Source organism: Haematobia irritans, chromosome 5 (assembly GCF_050003625.1).
Source record: "Haematobia irritans isolate KBUSLIRL chromosome 5, ASM5000362v1, whole genome shotgun sequence".
In the NCBI taxonomy this organism is placed as follows: Eukaryota; Metazoa; Arthropoda; class Insecta; order Diptera; family Muscidae; genus Haematobia; species Haematobia irritans.
The window spans coordinates 62061704-62085145 of record NC_134401.1 but is presented as its reverse complement, the minus strand read 5'-3'; the positions used below and the strand labels follow the sequence as shown (position 1 = coordinate 62085145).

The window sequence follows — 23442 nt, the reverse complement described above, 5'->3', positions numbered from 1 at the left end:
GAATTTTCTCACCAAGAAGATTGTGCTCATTCCCTCACATAATTTTCACTTCCACGAAATTTTTAGTTCTTGGCACCTTTTTCTGTAATACAAATAATGTTGAAGAAATTATTCAATTTTATAATTTCTTTAAATTGTACCTTTCGCCTGGACGGAAAATCGAACCGGGAACCATGCAATTTGTAAGCCAACACACTACCACTGGGCTACGTAGCTGTTATAGTCACCAAAAGACAATTATCGTTATAAGTTACATTTATATAGCATAGCTTGCAGCGCCCACGAGCCCATGCAAACATAACATTATTTAACAGAAACATACATTTGTTGGCCACGTGGAGCAGTGGTTAGCATACGTTCCGATTTCTTTTAACGAACCAAGTAAAAAAAATTGTGCCCACGATGCCAAAATGATAAACAAAACACATGTCCACCCATACATAAAATGCTGGCCTTATCATAAAACAGTTTGGCCTTATCATAAAACAGTTTTCCGAAACAACATACAAGCGGTTTCACAGAAATTGCTCTCTTTTCATTCTCTCGCTGTGTTATGTTGATATCTTTCGTCAAACCACCCGGTTTCCATCTCTATTTCTTTCTCTATACTCTCTCTCTGTCGCTCTCTGAATAAAATATCACAACATATATATGTTTACTCGAAATTTGTAAATTTATATATGTTTACATTCACACATATTATTTTTATAAAACATTCATGCCCCAAACATAATATATTCTTACATATTAACAAACATTTAGTGTTAGTTTAGGAACATTACATGTTTGCACTTAAATATATTGTGTTTAAAAATTGTTCCTGAAACACATTTTGTTTCTATCGGAACATATGAAAAACATATTTTTCTAACAGTGTACACAAGAATGTCCGTCCATCTATCTTGCTGCTCGAAATGTTTGCGGTAAAAGAATTAAGAATTAACATTCGGATCACATTTAGATTTGTATATCACATATATCACATATATCACAACATTGCCGATATTTATTAACCTATTTTATCCAGCATTAAAGCTGCAAAATATCAGTCGCAATGATCAAAATATCATTATAGCCACGGCTATGGAGTCCGAATCTGAAGATTTTACTAGAGTTGGAAAAAAATTATGCAATACTCCGTCCCAGGCCAAACCAAAATATTAAAAATTATTGTGTTTTTCAACCGAACAACGACGTCGTAAAAAAGCATTTGTTTGACTGCAATTGCGCTGCAACTGCCAATGGTGAAGACTATTTTATGTTACAAGGTTAGACTAAATGATGGGCTGAATCAATCCATTTTAGTGGCCACTACGAATTTTAGTTTTTAGGACGAATTCGAAAACAATCAATATATCAATACTCCTCTTCAAGGATATCACGAGAATGGGAAAAATCAATATCTTTGTTATGAGTGTAGATAACTATATGGTTTTTGTGTATATTTAAAGAGGCTTCTTTTTTTGACTCATGTATACTTGTTACAGAGAATAAAAACCAGCTAAAAAGCAAATAGAGAAAAATTTAAACATTGTAGTGCATACCTAAACATAAATGGGTAACTATTTGTGTTAGATGTCACCTTTCCTGAGGTAATCTAATCTACCATATACTAAACAATGTATATTGTTCACCTTATATGGAAAATAAAGGAAGCGTTTATACAAAACCTAAATATTGTGTGATGAAATAAAAATATCTAAAACCAGTCATTTATTTTTTTTTTACTTTTTATGTATGATATGATGATCAAACCTGAGAACCTAAAACATGTACGAAGGAAGTGTCATATAAAAAGAATAATAATGTAATCAGGATGTGTGCACACAGAGAAGGAATATGATCACATCAAACATGTTTCAAGAGCAATATGTTATTTTTGGATGGTGACCATGTAACATGTTTATCGCAAAAATTTTGTTTTCTCGCCAAACATAACATGTTTTCCGAAAACAGATACATAATTTCTGAGAAAATAACATGGTTGCGATAAAAATGTTACATGGTCACCATCCAAAAATAATATTTTGCTCTTGAAACATGTTTGAGATGATCATATTCCTTCCCTGGGTGTGGCCTTCAAAATGGGAGGATTACATTCCATTTGGAATTAACTAAAAGAAGACACAGTTTTACCATTGTACAAAAACTAGCTTTGGCCAAAATTTTGTATGTAATAGTAGTCCGGCAAAATGATATTAGGCCTAATACCCAAGCAGAATGATAATTAAGGGAGTCGGATAAACCTTACTACAAAGATGGACTATTATAACTTTAATCGCAATAAAAAGCCAAAACAATGGTTTCTAAAGAGGTCCTAGTTCATGTAGTTTTTTTCCACAATTCTGGTTTAGATTTAGGTATCTCCAACCAGAATTGGTGATCCTTAGTTAATTTCAATATTGAAAGACTTGTTTTATAATGAAAATAAACTTGTTTTCATTTTGGGTGAGCATACCCTTACATCTAAAGATTGGTACGCCTCGTCCTGAAGAAATCAAATTTCGTTTGATTTTATGCCAACACGTCCGCGCAACACGCGAACTCGAACTTAGTACAAACTAGGAGATTTCTTGCCACAACGTTTTGTATCATAGGGTAGGATAAACTGTGCTCATAACATAAGTTCAGACTGTGTTAGAGAAAATGATAATCTGAAAGAAATGATGAGGAGTCAGTTTCTCCCTTTCCCCAAATCATGTCTTAATTTAATATACAAAACGTTGGCGTATTTTGATAGAAGAGAATACTCGGAATCGGGTAAGAGAAATTCAGGAATGACCTCAATGGATTGTAACCGACATTAAACAGTCAACTTTTCGAACAATTAAATTTCAGCGGATGGAAATTTAGTTCAATTTTCTCACAATGTACTTCACTTTTTTTCATAAAACAAATTACTTTTTTCCGTGTGTAGCAACACTATCGGATTATGATTGTGATCATGAGTTCCTAATAAATATTGGGCTTTGCCAAACTTGTGAGAAAATGCAAACCTGTGTAGTCTTCTAAATTTTGGTCAACATTTTTAGTTTTCCTTAATACCAAATAAACACTAACTTTATGAGGTTTATAAATTAACCTACACATTGTAAATATGAAGCATTCGTACTAGTACGCTTTTATAAATAAATTTAACTTAAAAGTGAATATAATTGCTATCTAGATTTCTTTCTATAGTTACATATTTTATTGTTTTTTTTTTTTTTTTTTTTAATCCCAAAATGTGTTTTGTTTTTTGTGACTGGCATCCACATATCGGTGTTCCATTGATTGCATTGCTCTATTTGGTCATTCATGGCAATTTCAACCAACGCTATTTTACAAATTAGCATTCAACGATATCTCAATTTAATATAGAATATATTTGAATAAAATTATGTAGGAGCAAATGTATTCTGGGATAAATTTCATATACTGTCTATCAAAGGTGTAGCCCTTGTCGGAAATAATTCCAATAAATACTAATGCTAAATAATAAAATCAACCACCTTTACCACTTTATAAATGTTGGGGTTTTTATAGCAACGCCCACTCTTAATTCTGACACTCTGACCATGCCGTCATTTCCTTTGGAATGCAGTGTAAATTTTAACTGATTTTCCCATATTTGTCAGTTCACAAACAGTTGTAAATATCAGCTATTTTGATAAATTATGCATATTTACAATGGAATAATGATCTGTTTTGTTGGCAATTATTGGCATTGATGGCTAACATCTATTGCCGCGCACTCTGCGCTGCCACCATCTCCGAGGCAAGTGTTAAAATCCACAGGTGTATGGCGTGTGGGTTGCATTGATGATAAGATGCGAAAACAAATCTCGAATATCATCATATCATCTTGACCAAAAATAGCACCTTAACTAATCCTCTTCTAGATTTTTAGCTTTTTTTGAATGTACTAATTGATTTGAGAGAAAACTTTAGGCAATTTAAAGCGATATGTTTTTCTGAATCTTTGCATTTTTTTATTTCATTAAGCCCTATATGAGATTTGTGTCCCATCTTTAATGTGAAAATGTCTTAAATCAATAAATGTTTAATGTAATAGAAATTAGTTTCCTCGATCACAACAATAGAAAAAGAATTTTATGGTTAATTTTTAATAAGAAAAATGTAATCCCAAGTGTCGTATTATCGCTACTATAAATTTCCCCAATATTTAAACATTACGACGCCACATATCGTAAACTTCTCTGCCATGGAAGAAGTCAGTCCAATATCATTTTGGATTTTCACTAGCGATTCTAATTACTTAACATATTTGGAAATCTGCAATCTCAATATATTTGGCCATCTTCGAGTTGAACGGAGATCCCAAAGATTTGTTTGCAGTCACAATGTCTTAGTGTCATTAATTTTTGGAAAATTATATGCCTTCTCATTTGTTGCTAATCTTCAGCCACTTTGGTGCAATGATTGGCCTTGCAAACAAAGGGTCATCGATTTAATCCCAATTGCCATCAAAAACCAAAAGGGGTTTCCTCTCTGTGATGCCGGTGGCTTTTCTAAGTATTTCAAAGCTTCTCTAAGTGGTTTCACCGTAATAAAATATAGGTCCTCTTGACATTGATAGGAGAGATGTTGTGTAAGCCTAAAATAAAGGGCTGTCACTATACCCTAACCTCACCTAGTGCTTCATCCTTAAAACGTTACAGCAATTAGGTAAACTTTACAACAAGTTCAGAACCATGTAGAGGTAGTGTCTATGCAACATTGCTTTACCTATTTTGGCCACCAGGCATAAAGCATTGCAGGTCTAGCTTCTGCTTTGCATAGTCGCAGTATAACAAACAAATTGATTGTGGGTTTCCCAATATTTCTACAATACTGATGAGTTTAAAGCCCACTTTTTTCTCCAATACGACTCCAAGGTACTTTGTGCATTCATCCAATAGAATTTCGGTGAATTTGCATTCATGCAGTTTTTCAATGAAAAGTTTGTTTTGTGTGTAGCGTCTACAACATTCACTTTAACTTGACAGTCATTTGTTTTACTACAATCGCCATTTAATGCACCATCAATTGCAAATTTGCCACATTTTTGTGTCATTTCAATTCCTAAATTGGAAATAGAATTTGCTGTTTTAGTTGCAGTCCATAACATTTTTCTTAAATTGTTAAATATGCAAATTATTTTTGAAATTGTGATTTACGAAAATCATGGGTATTGGGTAGATCGATAGAAGACCGGTTTGATCAATTCTTTTAGCTTGACACTTGAATTTATTGGCAACATTTATTGAATGAATTTTTCAAATTGTTTGCAACAACAATAATAGTAAACAAATAAAATAATACTAATAATGTTAGGATTTCACAATGATTGAAGTGCATTTCACTGTCTTTGAATCGTTGTTGTTTCTGTAGAATTATGAATGAATTTTGTTGCGTAGGTTGTTGCACAAAAAAAAATAAGACTGAATCATTCCATTAAAGTATTTGGGTATTTATTAAATTAGTTTTTAAAATATTTTTCTCTAGAACTTTTTTCCACCATATTTTTGGTATAAACATAGAAAAACTTTTATAGAGCTCTTACAAAAATGGCTAAAGAATGTTGGTGTAAATGAGTGTGATTTTGTTCGTTTGTAATTATTGTTTAACTTAAAAATAATTTAACAATTCAACATCAATATTTATAAATTACATTCATGGGCTCCCATAGATTACGTTTGCTAATTCAGTTTTTTTTTTTAAATATTTTTAATGAAATTTCATAGATTTTGTTGTTGTTTAAATGTATCTACAACAACAATTTATGCGAAATGGTTTTCATGGTGACACTTGCAATAGTTTTTCTGTGTATGGCCTATTATTATTCCTATGCAGTTGCTTTAAACATGTTTAAGAAAACATGTCATTTGGCCGCTTAAATTTAAATTTTGGATAATTTAATGCAGAAAAAAAGAATCAAAAGTCTTTAAAATGTAAAAAAAAAAAACAATAAAAAAATTAAAAATTTAATTTCCGAGGGAATTTGAACCTATACCCCTAGACTTTTTCAATTACATGGAAGATGTTAATAAATTTCCCACTGTTGAGATTTAAAATTGCTTTCTTTATTGTTTAGTCATAACTTTTAAATCAATTCGAACAATCCGAAAACGAAGTCCTTCCGTCCTATGACAAGCTCATGTAAAAATTATTGGAGATTACCCAAATTAGCACTACTTCCCGATTACAATTTGGGGACCCACACTACTGTTCTGGACGCTCGTTTTTTGCTGGGATAATATTAAATTGAAAATAAAAATTCACTGCCCTACACAATAGCATGGCAATGTAATAAGTTTGTCATTCCGTTTCCATTCCATCGGTCCAGATGAGACTGGATACTAGATCTGAAATTGGGACCAATACTGTGTGCAATAAATTATGCATTTATTTTTGTTGTTTTGTATTGAATCACTCTCTAAAACCCACCGTTACCTTCGGAGTAGTCTGTTAAGTGATTAAAAATATGTTACGAGAGCTGGAGTCCTACTATTAGTCTATATCTTTACAATGTTAAAATTGTTGTAAATATCTTCTTGACACTCACATTAGTTATTCACTATCGGACTGATTGATTGCATTTTCCCTATGTTTCTCTAACGTCTACTTCGAAGAGGATATCTTTATTAGACATCATGATATTGATATCAACATAAATTTGTTTTTAATTAGGCGCGTTTCTTTCATTTTTCACATCTCACAACCTTTTAAATTTATTTAAAGCCTATTAGAATATTGCTTTGCCGATTTAGAGAAATTTTATTGCAACAATTTGCTCTTAATTTACATTCGATGTGAGCACAAGGTGCGATCATTACCTTCTTCTTCTCGTACCCATCTGGGTGATGAACAATCCATTGGTATGCGAGTCGATATAGGATTCCTCCGTTTACAATTCGAATAATTATTGCTTCCATTAGGCTTTTGTGTTGTTGGATCTGTTACAATTCATTAGTTTTTGTTGGTGTAACATGTTAATTAAACAAATGCATACAGATGAAATTAAATAGATGGTGATGATGATGATCAGAGGGAAGTTGTCATGCGATGTGATGAGAATTTTCATATTCCATATTATCTTGGACAAATTCCTCAATGCAACCATCTGTACATGTACCTAACACATTCTCCAACATTAGCAAATATATTCTGTCGTTGTCTCTGGCATATAAAAGAAGAGAGTGTTTAGTCTCTTTCTAAACATTTCCATTTTTCCGTACGGTTGTTTGACTTTGTATATTGTTTGTGTTTTTTAATTAATTTATTTATTTATTCGCATTACCGGTAGTTTATCGTTCTTGTTAGCATTCCCGTAAAACATGCATTCTTCCCATTCACCAGTGCAGCCATTGTTACAAGGAAAAAGGGTGCGTTGCATTTAATGCATACTATAGGCCAGTTATTGAGAAGGTTTTCTCATTTATACAGATTGTGCCAAGTGTGTACAAAAAAATCTCTTGTATTTTGTTTTTACACCCAGAAAGAAAGGGGCTCTAATGCCAACTGAACTTTATTTTAGTTCATGAAGATTAGTTGATTTTAGTTAAATTTTGCACAATATGAGTAAATGTTCCTTATTTGAATAATTTTTTGCTAACTTTAATGATGTGAACTAAAAATAAGAAAAAAAGTTGTATACAAATATAGTGCACAATTTTACTAAAAAATAAAATAGTTTATATTTTCCTAAAATGGCAGAAGCTTGCTTAAATTGAGTTCATAAGTCTCTAAATGAGTAAATTTTACTAAAATTGTACCTGTCTCGAACTTCGTACAGCGCTAAAGACATTTTAAAAATTTTTAAATCCAATTTTTTCTTCCAACATATGAAATTTTCTTAAACAACAGAAAAAAATTAATTATTTTTAAAAAAATTTTCTTCAATTTGACAAAAAATATTAACTTATTTGTAACATGTTGCAATTAGAAAACTATTTTAGTTAAAATTTTCTAAAATAAACCTACATTTTCTTCCACGGTGGGGTCACTTTTTTTTGGTGTAATTTTGTAAAATTCTTTGAAGTTAGCTAATAAATGAGTTTTCCAATATGAGATGTTATTTTGGTATTCAAAGAAAAAAAAATTGCAAAATGTTTATTTCATAATTCTAGTGGTTAAGAAGTGAAAGGTAGATATTCAAATACGACCGAACTAGAGAAGCCAGTTCGGTCGTATTTGAATATTCTTTCATCGGAATTTTTCGGGATTGACCTACCTGTCAGTACAAAATTGCACTGGGTTGGACGATATAGATTACTTTATGTGTCTTATCCCTCGCAGTAGCTGCCACTGATTAGGTATGTGATTATCCTTAACCCTTTCGACCCCGAATTTTTATAGGTATCGCTAAATTTTTTTTTACTTTTAATCATGTTGAAGTCATTTAAGAAGCGTCTAGCCAAAATTTCGGGTCGCCACGCCCATTCGTTTAGTCGGTAGAAAATGTTGCCTGTGGGCAACTTTGGGCAATTGTGACTACAAACTATTTTGTTTTGTAATGATAGACGTATTACGTTTTATTAGATTTTTGTTAAGTTTTTTGTTATTTTACAGTAAATATATACTTAGATGCGCGCGTGAGTGGAATTTCAATCACGCTCAAACACATTCACGAAGAAATATTTGTACTCACGCATGCCATGTGGGTAGGAATTCACGTTCACGAAATGGAAAGTCATACTCGCACACGCTCACACATGAACAATGTTTATGTCTCACGCTTTCGCACGATTCACGAAAATTTTCGTAATTCACGACAAATCTCGTAAGTCACGAATATTTTCGGAACACGACAATTTTTGTGGCTCAATAAAATTCTGGTAATTAACGAAATTTCTCGTGACTCACGCTATTGAAATCTTAAGCGTGATTAAATATGTAAAGGTGATTAAAATCGGTGAGCTTGAATTTAATCGTGAACGTGAATTTGTTCGTGATTATGACTTTTTGTGTCTGTTTTACCGTGAGTGCGAATTTTATCGTGAATATGAATTTTATTGTTAACGTGAATTTTATCTTGAGCGTGAGTTGGATCGTGAGCGTGGGTTGGATCGTGAAAGTAAATTTTTATCGGGAGCGTGATTTCGGAGAAAGTTTACTCACTCACAATCACAAACACAATTTGATTTTTACTCACGCTCACGCGCCACACATTTTTCTTTAATCCCGTTCACGCACATTCACGAGGTTTCGTTTAAATTTCATTCACGAGATTTCGTTTAAATTTCATTCACGGCTTCGCGTGAATCACGCGTGACTCACGAAAATGTTTTGTATTTTTTTTGTTTTTAACCCATGTCAATTTAACTGGCGGTGTAAAAAACCAAAGTATTATAAAGCGTCAATATTCGTGCTAATCCACTAGTATGTTGCCAAGAAGTGGCTTCCTCCCTTTTTACGATTCCTTCCCAATTCCCCACTGCACTGCAGATATGTTTTCCACATCATCGCCGCATTTCTCGTCACTGGGACATCCCAATTGAAGTTCAAAATTTTTTCAAAATCATTGTTTTTCAAACCTTTTTTCTCCAGGTCTTATGTTCAAAAATATGTAATTTTACTACCACAATTGCCCAAAGTTGCCCACAGGCAACTTTTCAATTTTGAAAATTTCCCATCTGTTGTTTTTTTCCAATTCTAAGATTTGACTTCCAGAAATATTTTATTTGACATGTACTACAATAGATTTAATAAAAACTTTCAACATTTTAGATGTAATTTTTGAAAAAAGTCACATGTATAAAAACCTCTTTTTAAATTCGCAAATATTTTTTTCTTGAGGTACGTGCGTTATAATGAAAAAATTTTTGCTAATTGACAACCAAATTAGCTTATTTTTCATTCAACTTGAAGAAAACACTTGTAGCTTTCGATACCGTTACAGTTTTATGAACAAAAACAAAAACAACGCTGACAGTGAGTCTCAAAACACAAAAAGTTGCCCACAGGCAACTTTAGGGTCGAAAGGGTTAAGTTTGTTCTGGAGTGGCAACCCTTTGGTATTTTTCCACTGGGTACAACTATTACTTAAACGTCTTCTATTCTTACATTACATGTTATAATCATTTCCTACAGATCATCTTTTGAAGATCCTGTTTCTGATCTTGGCAACAATTGTACATGTTTACTAAAGAGGATCAGATATCAAATGTGACACCAAAACTGCAAGTTTTGACATGGAAACTTTACGAGAGGAGAGAGAGCCTTAATCCTCATATCAACACTGAAAAAAGTATGCCCGGTTCAAAAGATTTTGTCTTTACAACAATGATTTTGTTATTGGTTTCGACCTAAAGATAGAATAGAGAATTGATGCTCTTCTAAATATGATTTTGCGTAATTGATTCTAGGAAACAAATTTTAATTTATTCGTTTTTTCAACTTTTTTCTTCACACCCTAAAAAACAATCGCCTCTGTAACATATATTTGTTCAAACAAAAAAATTGTTTCTACTGTGTAAGCATGCCATATTTCATCCTAAGCTTATGTGGTTTTAAGGACCCAAATAGATAACTCCAGTTTCTAAACATTTCAGCAGTTTCGGCAGGTTTAATAACAACGAATAAAAGTGTAGATTTTATTCATTGTAAGTAAACCTGCCGTTTTCCATATACTTTCATCTTGAATTTTAGACTTTATAGTTATTGTGGACTAATGTTATCACTGAAAATATTTTTAATTTTTTTATTATCTACGAAGAAATGGATTATAATTTGATGTTTTTCACCGATTTTCTTCGAAATTTGAGTTCCAAACATATAATTTTTACACCTAAACATACACCCAGAAAAAAGTGACCCCTTCTGTAAGTTAAAATGAACTTATTGTGAAGAAAGTTGAACTTCGTATAGCGCCAAAGACATTTTTATTTGTTTGAACGATGTGATTTTCGTAGAAATTAGGAATAATGCATTCCATATATTAGTTAACATTTTCCTATATTTATATACCACTATACTACAGAATGAAAAAATTTAACTAATTTGAATTCATATATGGAATGATTTTATTGACATTTTTTCATTCATTTCGACAAATCTTACACATTTGTGGTAAAACTTTTACTTCATAATTAGAACTGCTTACCTTCGTTTTTAAATACAATTTTATTTATTTCTATAAGCAATTTTATCTTCAATAAAAGACATGTTTTATTAATATATTGAATATATTTATTAAGAATCAACAGCATCGAATCTCTTTGAAATATTAGTTTATTATTCCACTATTTCCAATTTCCGTGTGATATTATCAACTAAAAAAGGCACTTTTTCTTCTTCTTGTACTTTTCACTTTTAATAAGTTGCTGCCTAACGATTTTGTCCTCCTTTTACAATTTCAATACCTACAAATATAAAAAATCATAAAACATTTTTGTTGCAAAAGGTTAGCGTCACTGAATATTACCTGATAATTGAAGATTCCAAAATGAAGACAAATGAAAGGGTTGTTATTCTGCTGGTGTTTTCTTTCTTTATACACTATCACGAACATTGATAGATTTATTTAAAAAAACGAAAATTTTTCTCACTAATTTAAAATAACAAATATTTTATATATTTTATTTGTTATTTATTATATTATTTTACCATATTATTTTTTAACAATCTCTCCGTATACCAAAACAACGCGATTCCAACTAAAAAAACAACCGACGCGCAAATATATCGATTACACCCACGCGCAAACACATCGATTACGATGACAGGTATCGATTACAGGTAGACAATAGAAATTTAGGAAAATTTCCTATATTCTAACAAGTGTGTTTCCTTAAGTTTTGAAAGGATTGCATACTTCTTAGTACGAATGAACTAAAATATTTTTCTATGCCAAGTGTTGTTCGTATGTATGAAAAACTTTCTATTATAAAGGAAGTCGCAATTATCATTTTATAAGAAATTTTACTAATTTTGAGGAAACTTGGTTTTAGTTCGGTTTTTGTTTATTTTTACGAATGCTTTGTTATCGGTGAATAAAATTTTCTTTTTCAGTAGTAAATTCTTATACCCAGCGAAGAAAATAGTATGAGTAAAATTCCATGCCTTATTATAGTTAATGAACTATTCCTAACTGCTTACAGTTTAGGATTTTTTTACTGAAACGAGTAAATTTTATTATTTTTCACAAAAATTTACCTTAATGGAAATAAAATGGATAAACTATATTGATGAAAATTTTTTCCTTTAGTTTCGAAGGCACTTTTTTCTGGGTGTATGAAAAACAGTCTGTTTCACCCGTGCATGAGCTTTTAAATCTTATAAAAACGTGTTATCGACAATTTAAATTTCCAAATTCAGACTCGACTTCAAGCAGAAATTACGCTGGTTTTTAAATAAAAGCGTCTTTAAAACAACGTGTTGATACAAAAAGTCAACAAACTTAAAGACGATTTCATTGGTTTTAAAGAATTTTTCAGAATTATTAAAGCCAAGTTGACCTTAGTGAAACGGAATTTTCTTTCATATTCAGATACCCATTATCAAGTCGCATCACTTCACTATAAGGACAAAACGACTTCAAAGATACGTTTTTTAAGATAACTATATATTAGGGCTGTTTTCTTTTAACACTGGATGCAGCATTTGTATGGGCTATCCAGAACATCGTTGCACTGGTGTTCTATCCAGAACATCTCATCAGTGCAAGTCGTGTCGGTATTACCAGATTGCATTTTGATAAAGTGACGCTTTTTAGATTCACAATAGCAGTTTATTGTGACTAATTTATCGAATATCATGAAATTCAAAGTGATACAGTGTCATGAATAATCGTAGCAGTACATATTTATAACTATTTGAGCATTTCATACATTAAAAATTTAAGATTTCACTTGTTTTCTGTGATTGTTTTTAAACAGCTGATGACAGTGTTGCATATTTTTTGGAGATGTCCTGGTTAAACGAGTACTCTGTTTTCTTTTAGTCCGTGACTGCTTAGGGTATCCAGTGCAAAAAGAAAACAGCCCTATTAATGAAATGCATCTTCTATGCTGAGCAAAATTCACATTCATATATTTCTTTTTGGTGAGATCGGGGACCTTCTTATAATACAATTTAATTTAATTATGAAAACTTTGTTTAACTCTTCTTCCAAAAGTAGTCTTCATACCAGAGTTTTGATATTCCGTAAGATCAAAATCTTAATATAAAGCCCAACCCAACCCAACCTGGTCACTGACAAATGCGATTTTTTGTTTAGATCTTCACAATTCTTTCTCCAATTTCAAGTTGAATTGTGTTGGTCAACCAAGCAAATGGTCAAGAGCCAGTTAAAAGCCCTAGTGAATTCAGCCAAGAAATTAGACAACAGAACAGCAATAACAAAAGCATACATTATAATGAAAATAAAACAAAACAAAATTAACCACCACAACAAGGAAATCTAAGAAACTTGAAAATGTAGCATACGACGCAAATAAAGTGAAGTGCCAATAGAACATGAGAGTACTAAATCATAGAACACGAGTCGAGACAATTCGAGCCGAAACGACTATGGCTTAAATTACAATTTCGTAACAACGAGGGTCAAACATAAAAATGATGTAAATTTTCAGGTTGTAATATAACCACAATGCTCTTTGTAGAAATTTACTTCCAAGTGTTTAGTAATAATTTCAGCATTCATGTTTTATTTGTCCTACATAGAAATTTGAGCTAAAATATCGTTATACATATTAATTGTTTTACCTTATAAAGTATTGACAACCACTGCCTCTCCGTCAATTCTTACTAGTAGAGCCTTTTCGAGTTTTTTTTTTTTTTTTATTTGATAATTTCGACTTTGGTACCAGTTATTATTGTGTAACCTCTAATAATGTAGACTTAAATTAAATTCATTTTCAATCCATCGATGTTTTTATCAAACAAGAGTTTTATTGCAAATTTACATTTACAGAATCTCGCTCTCAATGAGTTGTCTTTCTCCGTGTCATCATACGACCTTCGTATTCAAATCTTCATCGGTGGGCATCATCAAGCATTAAATTATGATGTTCTTTTAATTTATGAAGCTTTCGAGTTTTTTTTTTTTTTTTTTTTTTTGTAAGAAGCAGAACAAATCCAATGTCACAAAATTTGGCTTAAAGCACTGATATCGAAGGCGACAGCAGTGTATGTGAAATGATGACGATAACTGTGGTTTACATTGAATGTTACATGGCGTTGGCGTTATGTTTACAAATTGGTGTTGCCATTTCTTTGCAATGTAATCTGTTTGAAAGCAAAAGTTGCCAATGAAATAGAACTCAAATCTATTGGTTCTCTTTATGGCATGACATGAATAAGAGCGTGAGCGTTATCAATGCTAAATATGTGTTGCTCTGGCCGTTGTTGTTATTCTTGGATTTGATATGAAAAACAAATGCAATTGTATTTTCACTACAATTGTGTTTAATTTTGTTGTGTAATTGCAGCAACCTGTTGCCATTTATTTTCGGTAGCTTAGATGATGATGTGATGTTGCTGCTTATTCGTTTTTGACGATGAACACCGCAACAGAGAATCAACAGTCCATAACCGGCAAGCCACTTGTGGTTCGAAACTGTTGAAGATTGCCGCCCCAAGAACTTACCGCAACGAATGTGCAATTAAAGATGACGTTGACGTTGTCGTTGTCGTTGACACAGGCGTTGCTTCAATACTGCCACTGAATTTACGCTTATCGTTTTGTTGGTAGTAGTGGTGGTGGTCCTACTCTATTGTATATACTTTTGTTTAAATTGCAAACACTATAAAGACAAATACCGCCAACGCCGGTCTCACCAAATTTCCCCTCAACAAAATGTACCAGCTAGTCAACCGCTAAAAAGAGCTTAGCAATATTTCTCCCTCTTCCATTCAACCATTCTCTATTTTGACGATTTCGCTGCAGAGAGTAACATGAAAAAAATTCTCTAACAGTTGTTGACTTAAATCTAGCGTAGTGCTGATAACGCCTTTGTGTAATTCTATGTATCCAACGTTAAGGCCATGGTAGCTAAAGCTAAGCTTCGAACGTCAACTATTTTGACGGCGTTTGCGTTGACGACGGACGTAAACGTTAACACTTTGCTGCTCTCATTCATCACTTGTTTTGGGCTAACAGAGTTTAAGCGTTGCCAGTTGAAGCAATCGTTGTTAGTCGTTGTCGAGAAGCCGTCTATTTTGGTAGAAACAATAATTCAAGTCGCGGGCGCGAATTTTTGTTGCTTTGCTAATTGAATTTATACCAACTACAATAAATTCTTACAAAGCGAAAAATTACCATTGCCATTGGCCATTGAAATAATAATCGTTAGTGTAAATTATATTTAATAGTGAGAATGAAAAAAATAGATTGTGTAACGAAACAAAAAATTAAAAATAGAAAGAAAGATAGAAAATAGAATCTTTATATTTTTTCGGGATAAAATAATAAAGAAACGCTATTTCCCTATGTGAACAAAGTGCTTCGGTCTCTTGTTTTCTTGTATTTGTGGCATACGAGTTATTGTACATATCAATCTGTTGCGCTGTTTACTGTTGCTCAGTCTGCTGATATGACAAGGAGTTCAACAATGTTCAAGTCAAGTGTTGCACTTTACCACCCCACAACGACGACGACAGTGACAGCTGATTGAGTCTATTGGGGTCTACCCTTTTTGGAAACAAAAAAGAGTTGAGAAAAACGTCATTAAATTACTGCTGGTGATGTCAGTAAGATAAGCATCGTTTGTTGTCTTTTTTGTGTTTGCTACGCTCTATTGTTTACCGCTGCTATATTCATTAGGTGTATCTCCTCCCGCTTCACTTCCTTCTAGTACTGTCATCACAATATCAACAAACAGATGAAATTCCTCAAATACTCTGTACTATATTTTACTGGGTATTCCATTAAAAGGCCTTTTGAAAAGGCATACAAACTCAATTTAACGATTTAAAGTTCTTCCGATTTAATTCTGCTCAATAATTATGGTCGCATTTCGGAGCATCCGATAACATTATCACACAAAGTTGTAGGTCATTCCCTGGACTGAATAGTCTAAGTGAGCCTGAAACTTAATCGGGCTGCCACTTTAAACTTACCTTAACCTAGGTCATTCCCAGTCGGCTAAAGAATAGAGGCGTTAATATCATTGAGTGGACAATAACATTGTAGGTTTTTTTAGAAATCAGAGTGAAATCTAAGTGATTCTATAGGAACAAATAGAAGCCACTCTTATCCACTCCAGCTTTATTTCGCATCTAATGTAAGCCAATTCATCGAATTTATTGGCCCAATATGAGTATCTGGCATATCTTGCATGTTAGCGCTAGATATCAGGACTAGGAATAAAAAATCTCCGCCATGAAATTATAGACACACAAAGTTTTCTTTTGTTCTTGAAAAATTTAAAGACACTATGACAATCAAATCCGACTGAATGATGGACAAAACTCAATCTTATAGCTGAACCCCAAATTAAAAACAGGAGCTTTGTTGCCCTGCTGAAGGCGAATTCAAAATTTAGATTACTTTGAAATCTCGTTCTTTTTGATGAATGATTTAATACGTTAGCTTTACCACAATACCGCTCAGTTGACACGAAGAAAAACGACTGTTTTTCATGTCCACAGTGGCAAAGATTTCACCCATCGAATTAGTTTCTATAGAATAGGCCTTTTGTAGCTTATCTAAAGGCCCTACATAATGTGTACTTTGTATTGCTATACTGGATATAATTTTGTTTACCCTGAGTACAATGCATTGGTGCAATTTCTGTGTCTGTTATGGGTTTTGTAAAGTGTGCTAATCTGAATACACGACCACCCCACCAATATTCTAAACGTGATCTGCAAAACTGAGTGGACCCTCAATGTATGGCAACTGCCTTTTATGCATTTTATTTCACTTTTCATTGGTCGGTTCTGTATTAAATGTTTTTGTTAAATTTTTTATAATACTCTTGCTTCCATGATATTGATGAAAGCTCTCTCTTTGTTGGTCATCCCTTTGTATGACGTTCGTTGCCACAAGCTTTCCATTATTTTATTAGAAGCGACATTAATCATTGCAATTTGTTTCAATTATAGGAATTCATTAAAAAGTTATCTTGATAGTGGCCAGCCCCGTGGTTATTGTCTTGCATGATAATGATCTTGGTTGGCCGCCAAACGCGCCTGCGTTCATTCAAATTTCAGTTCAGTTTTAATTCGTCTGTAATATTTTTTTATTTCATTGTTGTAATGTCTGTAATGTCTTACAGAGTGATCATCATTAAGTTTGGATTTTCATCCAAGCTTGCAACTCTTCTCAAGGGCACTTAATTTTTTTGTTTTAAAGGAAACATTTTGAAACATTTTCTTTCAAAAAAAACGTCGAGTGACACTTCATACAAGATTCAGCACAGTGAAAAAATGGTGACTTGAGCACAAAGATTTCTTGTCTTATTATAATATAGATGCTAGTTTTGCTTAGAATATAAGAATGTGTTTCCTTAGAATTAAGAGATTGAGATTCTTCTCTATTCTATTCTCAAAAAAAAAAATAAAGAAGAAAACATAAAACACATCTTCAACACTATTGAAATCGCCCTTAAATTCTATGATTTTTTATAACTTGACTAGCTCTATAGTCAAGTTATAAATGCATTCAGAAATAGGAGATTTTTCAAAACTTTATTTTAAAGACGAATTTTTTGAGGCATTACATAATTTCTTCAATTTATCAAATTTGAATTTGTAATTTTAATTTTAGGCTAACACGTTTAAGGAGGACATGCAAAATCCTAACGGAAACCCGAATAAATTTATATTTGTATTTTAGAATAAAGAATGCAAAACTTAAGTTTAAAAGTGAATTGCAGCGTCAATACCGCACTGAAAAAAATATTTACGTTATATTAAAGATTACGCAACCTAAATTTTAGGATGCGAAATTTACAACATATTAAGGACCCATTTCTTTAAAATAATGAAATTTTAATTAAAAAAGTTTACAATCTTTGATTAAAATTTTTTTCATTAAATTTAGGACACAAATTTTGTAAATTTGCGTCCCTCCGTTAAAGTCGAGTGTCTTTGAACTAAGGCTAATTTTCCTTAAAGTAAAGAAACACATTTTTGATTTAAAGAAATTGTCATTAAATTAACTGAAATATTGAAACTTTAGATTTAAGATAAAAACGCTTCAAATATAGGCTAAGACTTATTTTGAGGATTTAGCGTCTTTGGTTTAAAGTTATTTTAGAATTAAGAAAACATTTTTGACTTTGAAGTTTCCGTTATAATTTGTATTTTTAAAATGGCATTTGTATGTATGTGAATAGTTTTATTAATAAACCGTGAAAAGAGAATGAAAATTTGATAAATGAGATCTGTATCCTAATTTTAATTTTATTCGTCCTAGATTTAAAGCCAGATGGGTCGCTAAAAAAATTATTTTAAAGAAGCCGCATCTTTGGCTCGGAATCAATACGAAAATCCTTAAGGGAAGGTCAAAATCTTTGAATCCAAGTCAACTTTTTTTTTGAGTGCGCAATTTCCCTCTTCTTTGCCACGGAGTAAGAGCCACAAACATTAGTGAAAAAAATCTCTAGAACAGGATAAGCTTATTTTAGTGTTTAACATCAAACAGAGTCAGTTTTTACTGTGAAAATCCTGCAATAATTTGCAATTTCAAATTGTAATTTTCCTCTCCGTGGAACATTTTACTAATATATAACAATAAGCAATTGGGCATTTGGACTAGATTAGATTGACTTCGTTCTTTAGTACCAAAATATTTAAAGGAGAATTAAAATCGTTTAAATACAAAAACCGCTTTTTTGCGTATAAAATCAATCCTCATTTTAGTGCCTTTGTAAAAAGTTTACAAAGTGGTTTTGTCATTTGGTTGTTTTTACAGTGATTTACTGATCTATTAAAAATGCCGAATAAACCCTGCAGTCGAATCTTTGTAACGCCCTCATATCAATCAAGAATATTATAATAGAATGGCATTAGATGTTTAGAAGAGGTTTAATGAATATTTTAACTTAATGGTACCACCTCCTGCATACCCCCACTTAATAGGTGTCCATCTAGCAAACAAGCACATCAATTTCATTAAGAATTTAACCATTTTTTACGGCTAAAAATATTTACACACTTCCATCAATCATCAGAAATTCAATTACATTTCAATCATGTCAAATGCTTTGTTATTGTTGTTGTTGTTGTTGTATTTGTATATGGCGATAAATATTTGATTTTATTATTCTACTTTATTAAAACACCAGTGTTAATTATCAAATCTCTGAACAAAGTTTGTTTTTAACAGTTGTCTAATGATCACATCATTTAGATCAGATGTGAATTGAGAAGGTGTTATCGAAGAGTGGGTGTTGATATTGAAAAAAAAAAATTGATGATTGTTCGTACTATTGGCTTGCATTTGAATACGAGTCTTGACTATTTATGGTTATTAAGATTTTTATTGATTTCAATTCATATATGTATGTTGAATCGAATAGATGTCGTTCCCAAAAAAATGGATATATTGAAATTTAAATTTGATGACATTCTTGTTTAGATTTTTAAGCGTTTAGCTTGAAATACTCTAGTTGCAAAATTTGGTTATCGATATTTTCCACCTAATCGATTATTGTTAGTCTCTCTGATGCAGTGGCTGGCTCTTCATGTTAAAATAACTATCTTTCAAATACATTTACAGAGACAAAGAGAAAGATGGGGAGAGAGAGAGCAAGAGAGAGAGAGTTTAGGTTAGCTAGTCTAAGAGATCATAGAGTGCCAAAAACGAACTCTAATAATGTCGATGAACGCATAAAAGGCTTTTGTTTTTGGCTGTTTTGGCTAATACTTTATTTTTTCATTGTTATTGCTTGCCCCTCTCTTATCTCCCATCATTGTTTTATTCTATTGTTGTTACTCGCTTGCTTACTTATTGTTGCTCCAAATGACTAATGTCTTTGCCACTTTTTGTTTGACTATTTTTGGCCAAGCAGGCAGGTAGGCTAAAAGCCAGCTAGAGTCGGGTTGGCGGCAGCATGACAACGTTCGAGGCTTTAACTTCTTAACATTTAATTTTTTTATCTTTCAAGAATTTCAAAAAAAAAACATAGTTTCGCATACAATTTTTCGTTTCTCTACTTTTGGCTAATGACTTTTCCGAGTTGTCATGCTGAGTAACAAATTTAATTAAAAACAAGAAAGTCTCTAAGTTGGATCAGGCCGAAGCTCATATACCCTCCGATAGAAAAAAATATTAATCTAAAGATTGGATAATGTAAGATAATACATCTACAATATTTAAATGTTGGACTCTGATATAGTCTCACAATTTAATTTATTATATAGAAAATGCACCTTCTCTACTCTCAAAGGAAGAATATTCCCCGCAACGAAATTTTAGACAAACGAAACTCCTCTTGAAGTAAAGTATTTAACAGTAAATAAAGCAAAATGTACGACAAGCAATACAACAATTTTTCTCTAATCTTCTTTTATTTGTTTCTAAAGAAAATTTTTTAGCTCCAAAAAGAAACATAATTTTCCTCTGTTGGTTAGGCTACTCTTGTAGTTTAGCCAACGCATGGTTTTAAGCTGAAATCAAAAAAATAATAATGATTGAAGAATCATATCAGAAAGCTCTTCTTTCTGTATAGAAACCAAGAAGAATGATATCCTGTTGTTATTGTTCGTTATTTTTACTTCAAATAATACATTTTACATTTTCAAGGAATTTAAACCCTTTTCTATCAATTAAATGTTTAAATTTGATGAAAATTTGTTCTGTTCTGTGTAAGTATGTTGAGAATAAATTAAAAAGGTAATTCATTCAATTTATTTCTTAATTAAAACAAAACTCAATTTTTTAATTGACATCAGTGATTGTTGTTATAACTTCTATGCTTTTAATAAAAATCTGATTGGGCAAAATTAATTCTTCAACAATTAAAATTCTTAATTCTTCAACAATTAAAAATTTGAAAAAGTCGGCTTTTCGACTCATCTCGTACTGTTATTGCTCATTAATGTCTAAACCAATAAATGAAATTTGACATTAGCTGTACACTAGGTTAGGTTGGGTCTAACCACTTCCGTACACAGCCACTGTTTCTTTCTTGGTTTTACTTGACACTTCTCCCCCTATTGACTATATGCGTGAGTACAGCCTCAGCCCTTTTAAATGTCCCTGAGATGCACTAGGACACCCTTAGTTATATTGAAGGTTAGGTTATGTTGGGTCTAAATACTTCCGTATACAGCCACTGTTTACTTCTTGGTATTATCGACACCTTTCCTCCATTGACAAATAGTCAGTAAAGGAGTACACCTTGAGCTTTTTTTCCTCAATATGAATGAATATTCTTAGGACCCCAGTTAAAGAATTCTCTTGTTTGATATGCCTTGTGTAGAAGTTTCTAATAAAATTATATGGAATATTAGTGTCTTCGCACTTGCGTGTAAGAACTTTCGACATGAATGGCAATCATAATTTTTCCTCTTCAATAACTCCTACACCGCAATATGAAGAATAAATGAATGAATTCCAGAAGAAACCAAAAAACGTCCAAACAAAAACCTAAATTTTGCCACAAACCCCAAAAGACAAACGAGCAACGCTTGGTTCCAAAACTACGAACAGACTAGCCATTCAACATTAAAACAACGACGACGTTACATGCATGCCTTCTCCACAATAGACAGTACATCCGGTTAATTTTTGTGGAGGGGCAAAAATGTAGACGCAACAGTAACAGTAAAAGCACCACAACTCGGCCAGTGAAAATCTGAAGCACCAAACCCACAAACACGAATATTTACTACAATATTCGAAAAAAAGAACACATGTTTGTATTTTTTTTTCTTGTTACAATCCACTTTACAGAACGGACGGATGAATGCTATTACGAGAATAAAACAACAGTAACAAAAAACAAGAGAAAATCCGTTAAAATTCAAACAACAGCAAATAAATCATGCAACGAATGTAAAGCTAACACGAAACGATTAACGAGAACTTTAACACGAACTCTTAACGACAAAAAAAAACACAAACGCGAATACTCTCCAAGCAACCAAGTTTGCAAACTTCGAACATTACTACGTGCAGTTGTTCCATTCATTGTTTTTGGTGTATGTATAAAATTGACAAGAAATTTGGAACGGGCCACAACAAAAGATTTAGTCTTAGGGGAGGAACTATCTCTACAGCATCATCATTGTCTAGCACACTTGATGAAAGTGTACTGAGAATGCATTCGTCGGCAACTACCTCCACAACTTCATCATCATTGATGAAGAAACGTGGTTCAGGTTATGGAAATGCGGTGTCGCAAGCTTTAGTACCTTCTCGAGGACCGGCTATTACTACGAATATTGATGAGAAAAGTGCCCAATTTCAACATCAGTTCAAACATGAGAAAACCATTGAGGCTGTTATCACGGACTATCCTGGAGTTGCTCCAGAATCAGCTGTACCACACGAGCGTATGTCATACGATCGTTCTATAGTCTTGCGCAAAAGTTTTCGCAATGGTGGTGACCAGGATACTTCACCCCTGAGGAATGCTGTAGGGCCGATAGTGCCCAGCAATCAGCATCATGAAATGCACGAATCATATCAACAGATAACGCGTAATAAACGCGTGTCCACGGAAATCCTAGGTTCCAGTGTGGAAAGCACAAAGACTTCACAGCGAGGTCCCAGTGGTCATCGTCGCATTACCACACATATTGTGCGCAAAGTAACCACCTTGAGTCGGGCTGAGGAACAACAATTACCACCAGAAGATTTGTTGCCTCCCGCAAAAATGATACGCAGTGCAGATTTGGAGTATCGCCATACATTGCCCAGAACTACCACCGTACCGGCTATAGAACCAGCATCATCATCTACTACAACTATCCGACGCACAAAGGTAACACAACCATGGTATTCGTGAGAGGAAGTTGAGGCAAATTAATGGTCATAGTAATAAAAACAAAAAACATATTAACTAATGATGTTAAGAGCAATCACCTTAAGTAAACTTTTTTATGGTTCCTTGAAGAAAAACAGCGAAAGATTTAATCCTCTTTTTTTGTGCTTGTAAATTGTAAATTGAAGCAGGGTTCGCTACATAGACAGCTATTTATACCAGCCCTTTCCCCCTTTCTTATTACGATAATATTTTAATGTTATATAATTCATTGTTTCTTTTTCTAGATCTCCGATATCGTTGTTGGCAAAGAAGACAATGTATCAGCACGTGAAGCACTTTTGCGTTGGGCCCGTCGCTCTACTGCTCGGTATCCGGGAGTTCGTGTCAACGATTTTACATCGTCATGGCGCGATGGTTTAGCATTCTCAGCCCTGGTTCATCGTAATCGACCGGACTTGCTTGACTGGCGAAAGGCAAGAAACGATCGACCAAGAGAACGTTTGGAGAATGCATTCCATATTGTTGAAAAGGAGTATGGTGTTACTCGTCTATTAGATCCTGAAGGTGAGTATATCGA

General features: G+C 32.8%; 1 protein-coding gene and 1 long non-coding RNA gene across 25 annotated transcripts in view; one reads left to right on the top strand and one right to left on the bottom strand.

Annotated features, from left to right (window-relative positions):
* The window catches only part of shot (dystonin-like protein short stop), a 272625-nt gene that overhangs the window by 176617 nt on the left and 72566 nt on the right, over positions 1 to 23442 (top strand). For 7 of the 24 annotated variants that reach the window (XM_075310682.1, XM_075310679.1, XM_075310690.1 and 4 more), the window contains one exon: positions 23150 to 23429. In XM_075310682.1, coding sequence (XP_075166797.1) covers positions 23150 to 23429 — 280 coding nt within the window. Of the gene's footprint in view, positions 1 to 15126; positions 15274 to 21829; positions 22863 to 23149; positions 23430 to 23442 lie in introns of those variants that run through there. The other 17 variants (XR_012722870.1, XM_075310680.1, XM_075310674.1 and 14 more) reach the window with 7 other exon arrangements.
* Positions 11150 to 11604, bottom strand: LOC142238942 (uncharacterized). The gene is made up of 2 exons (XR_012722872.1): positions 11408 to 11604; positions 11150 to 11345 (listed from the first exon to the last, which is right to left on the bottom strand). It is a non-coding gene; the product is annotated as an uncharacterized LOC142238942 (long non-coding RNA).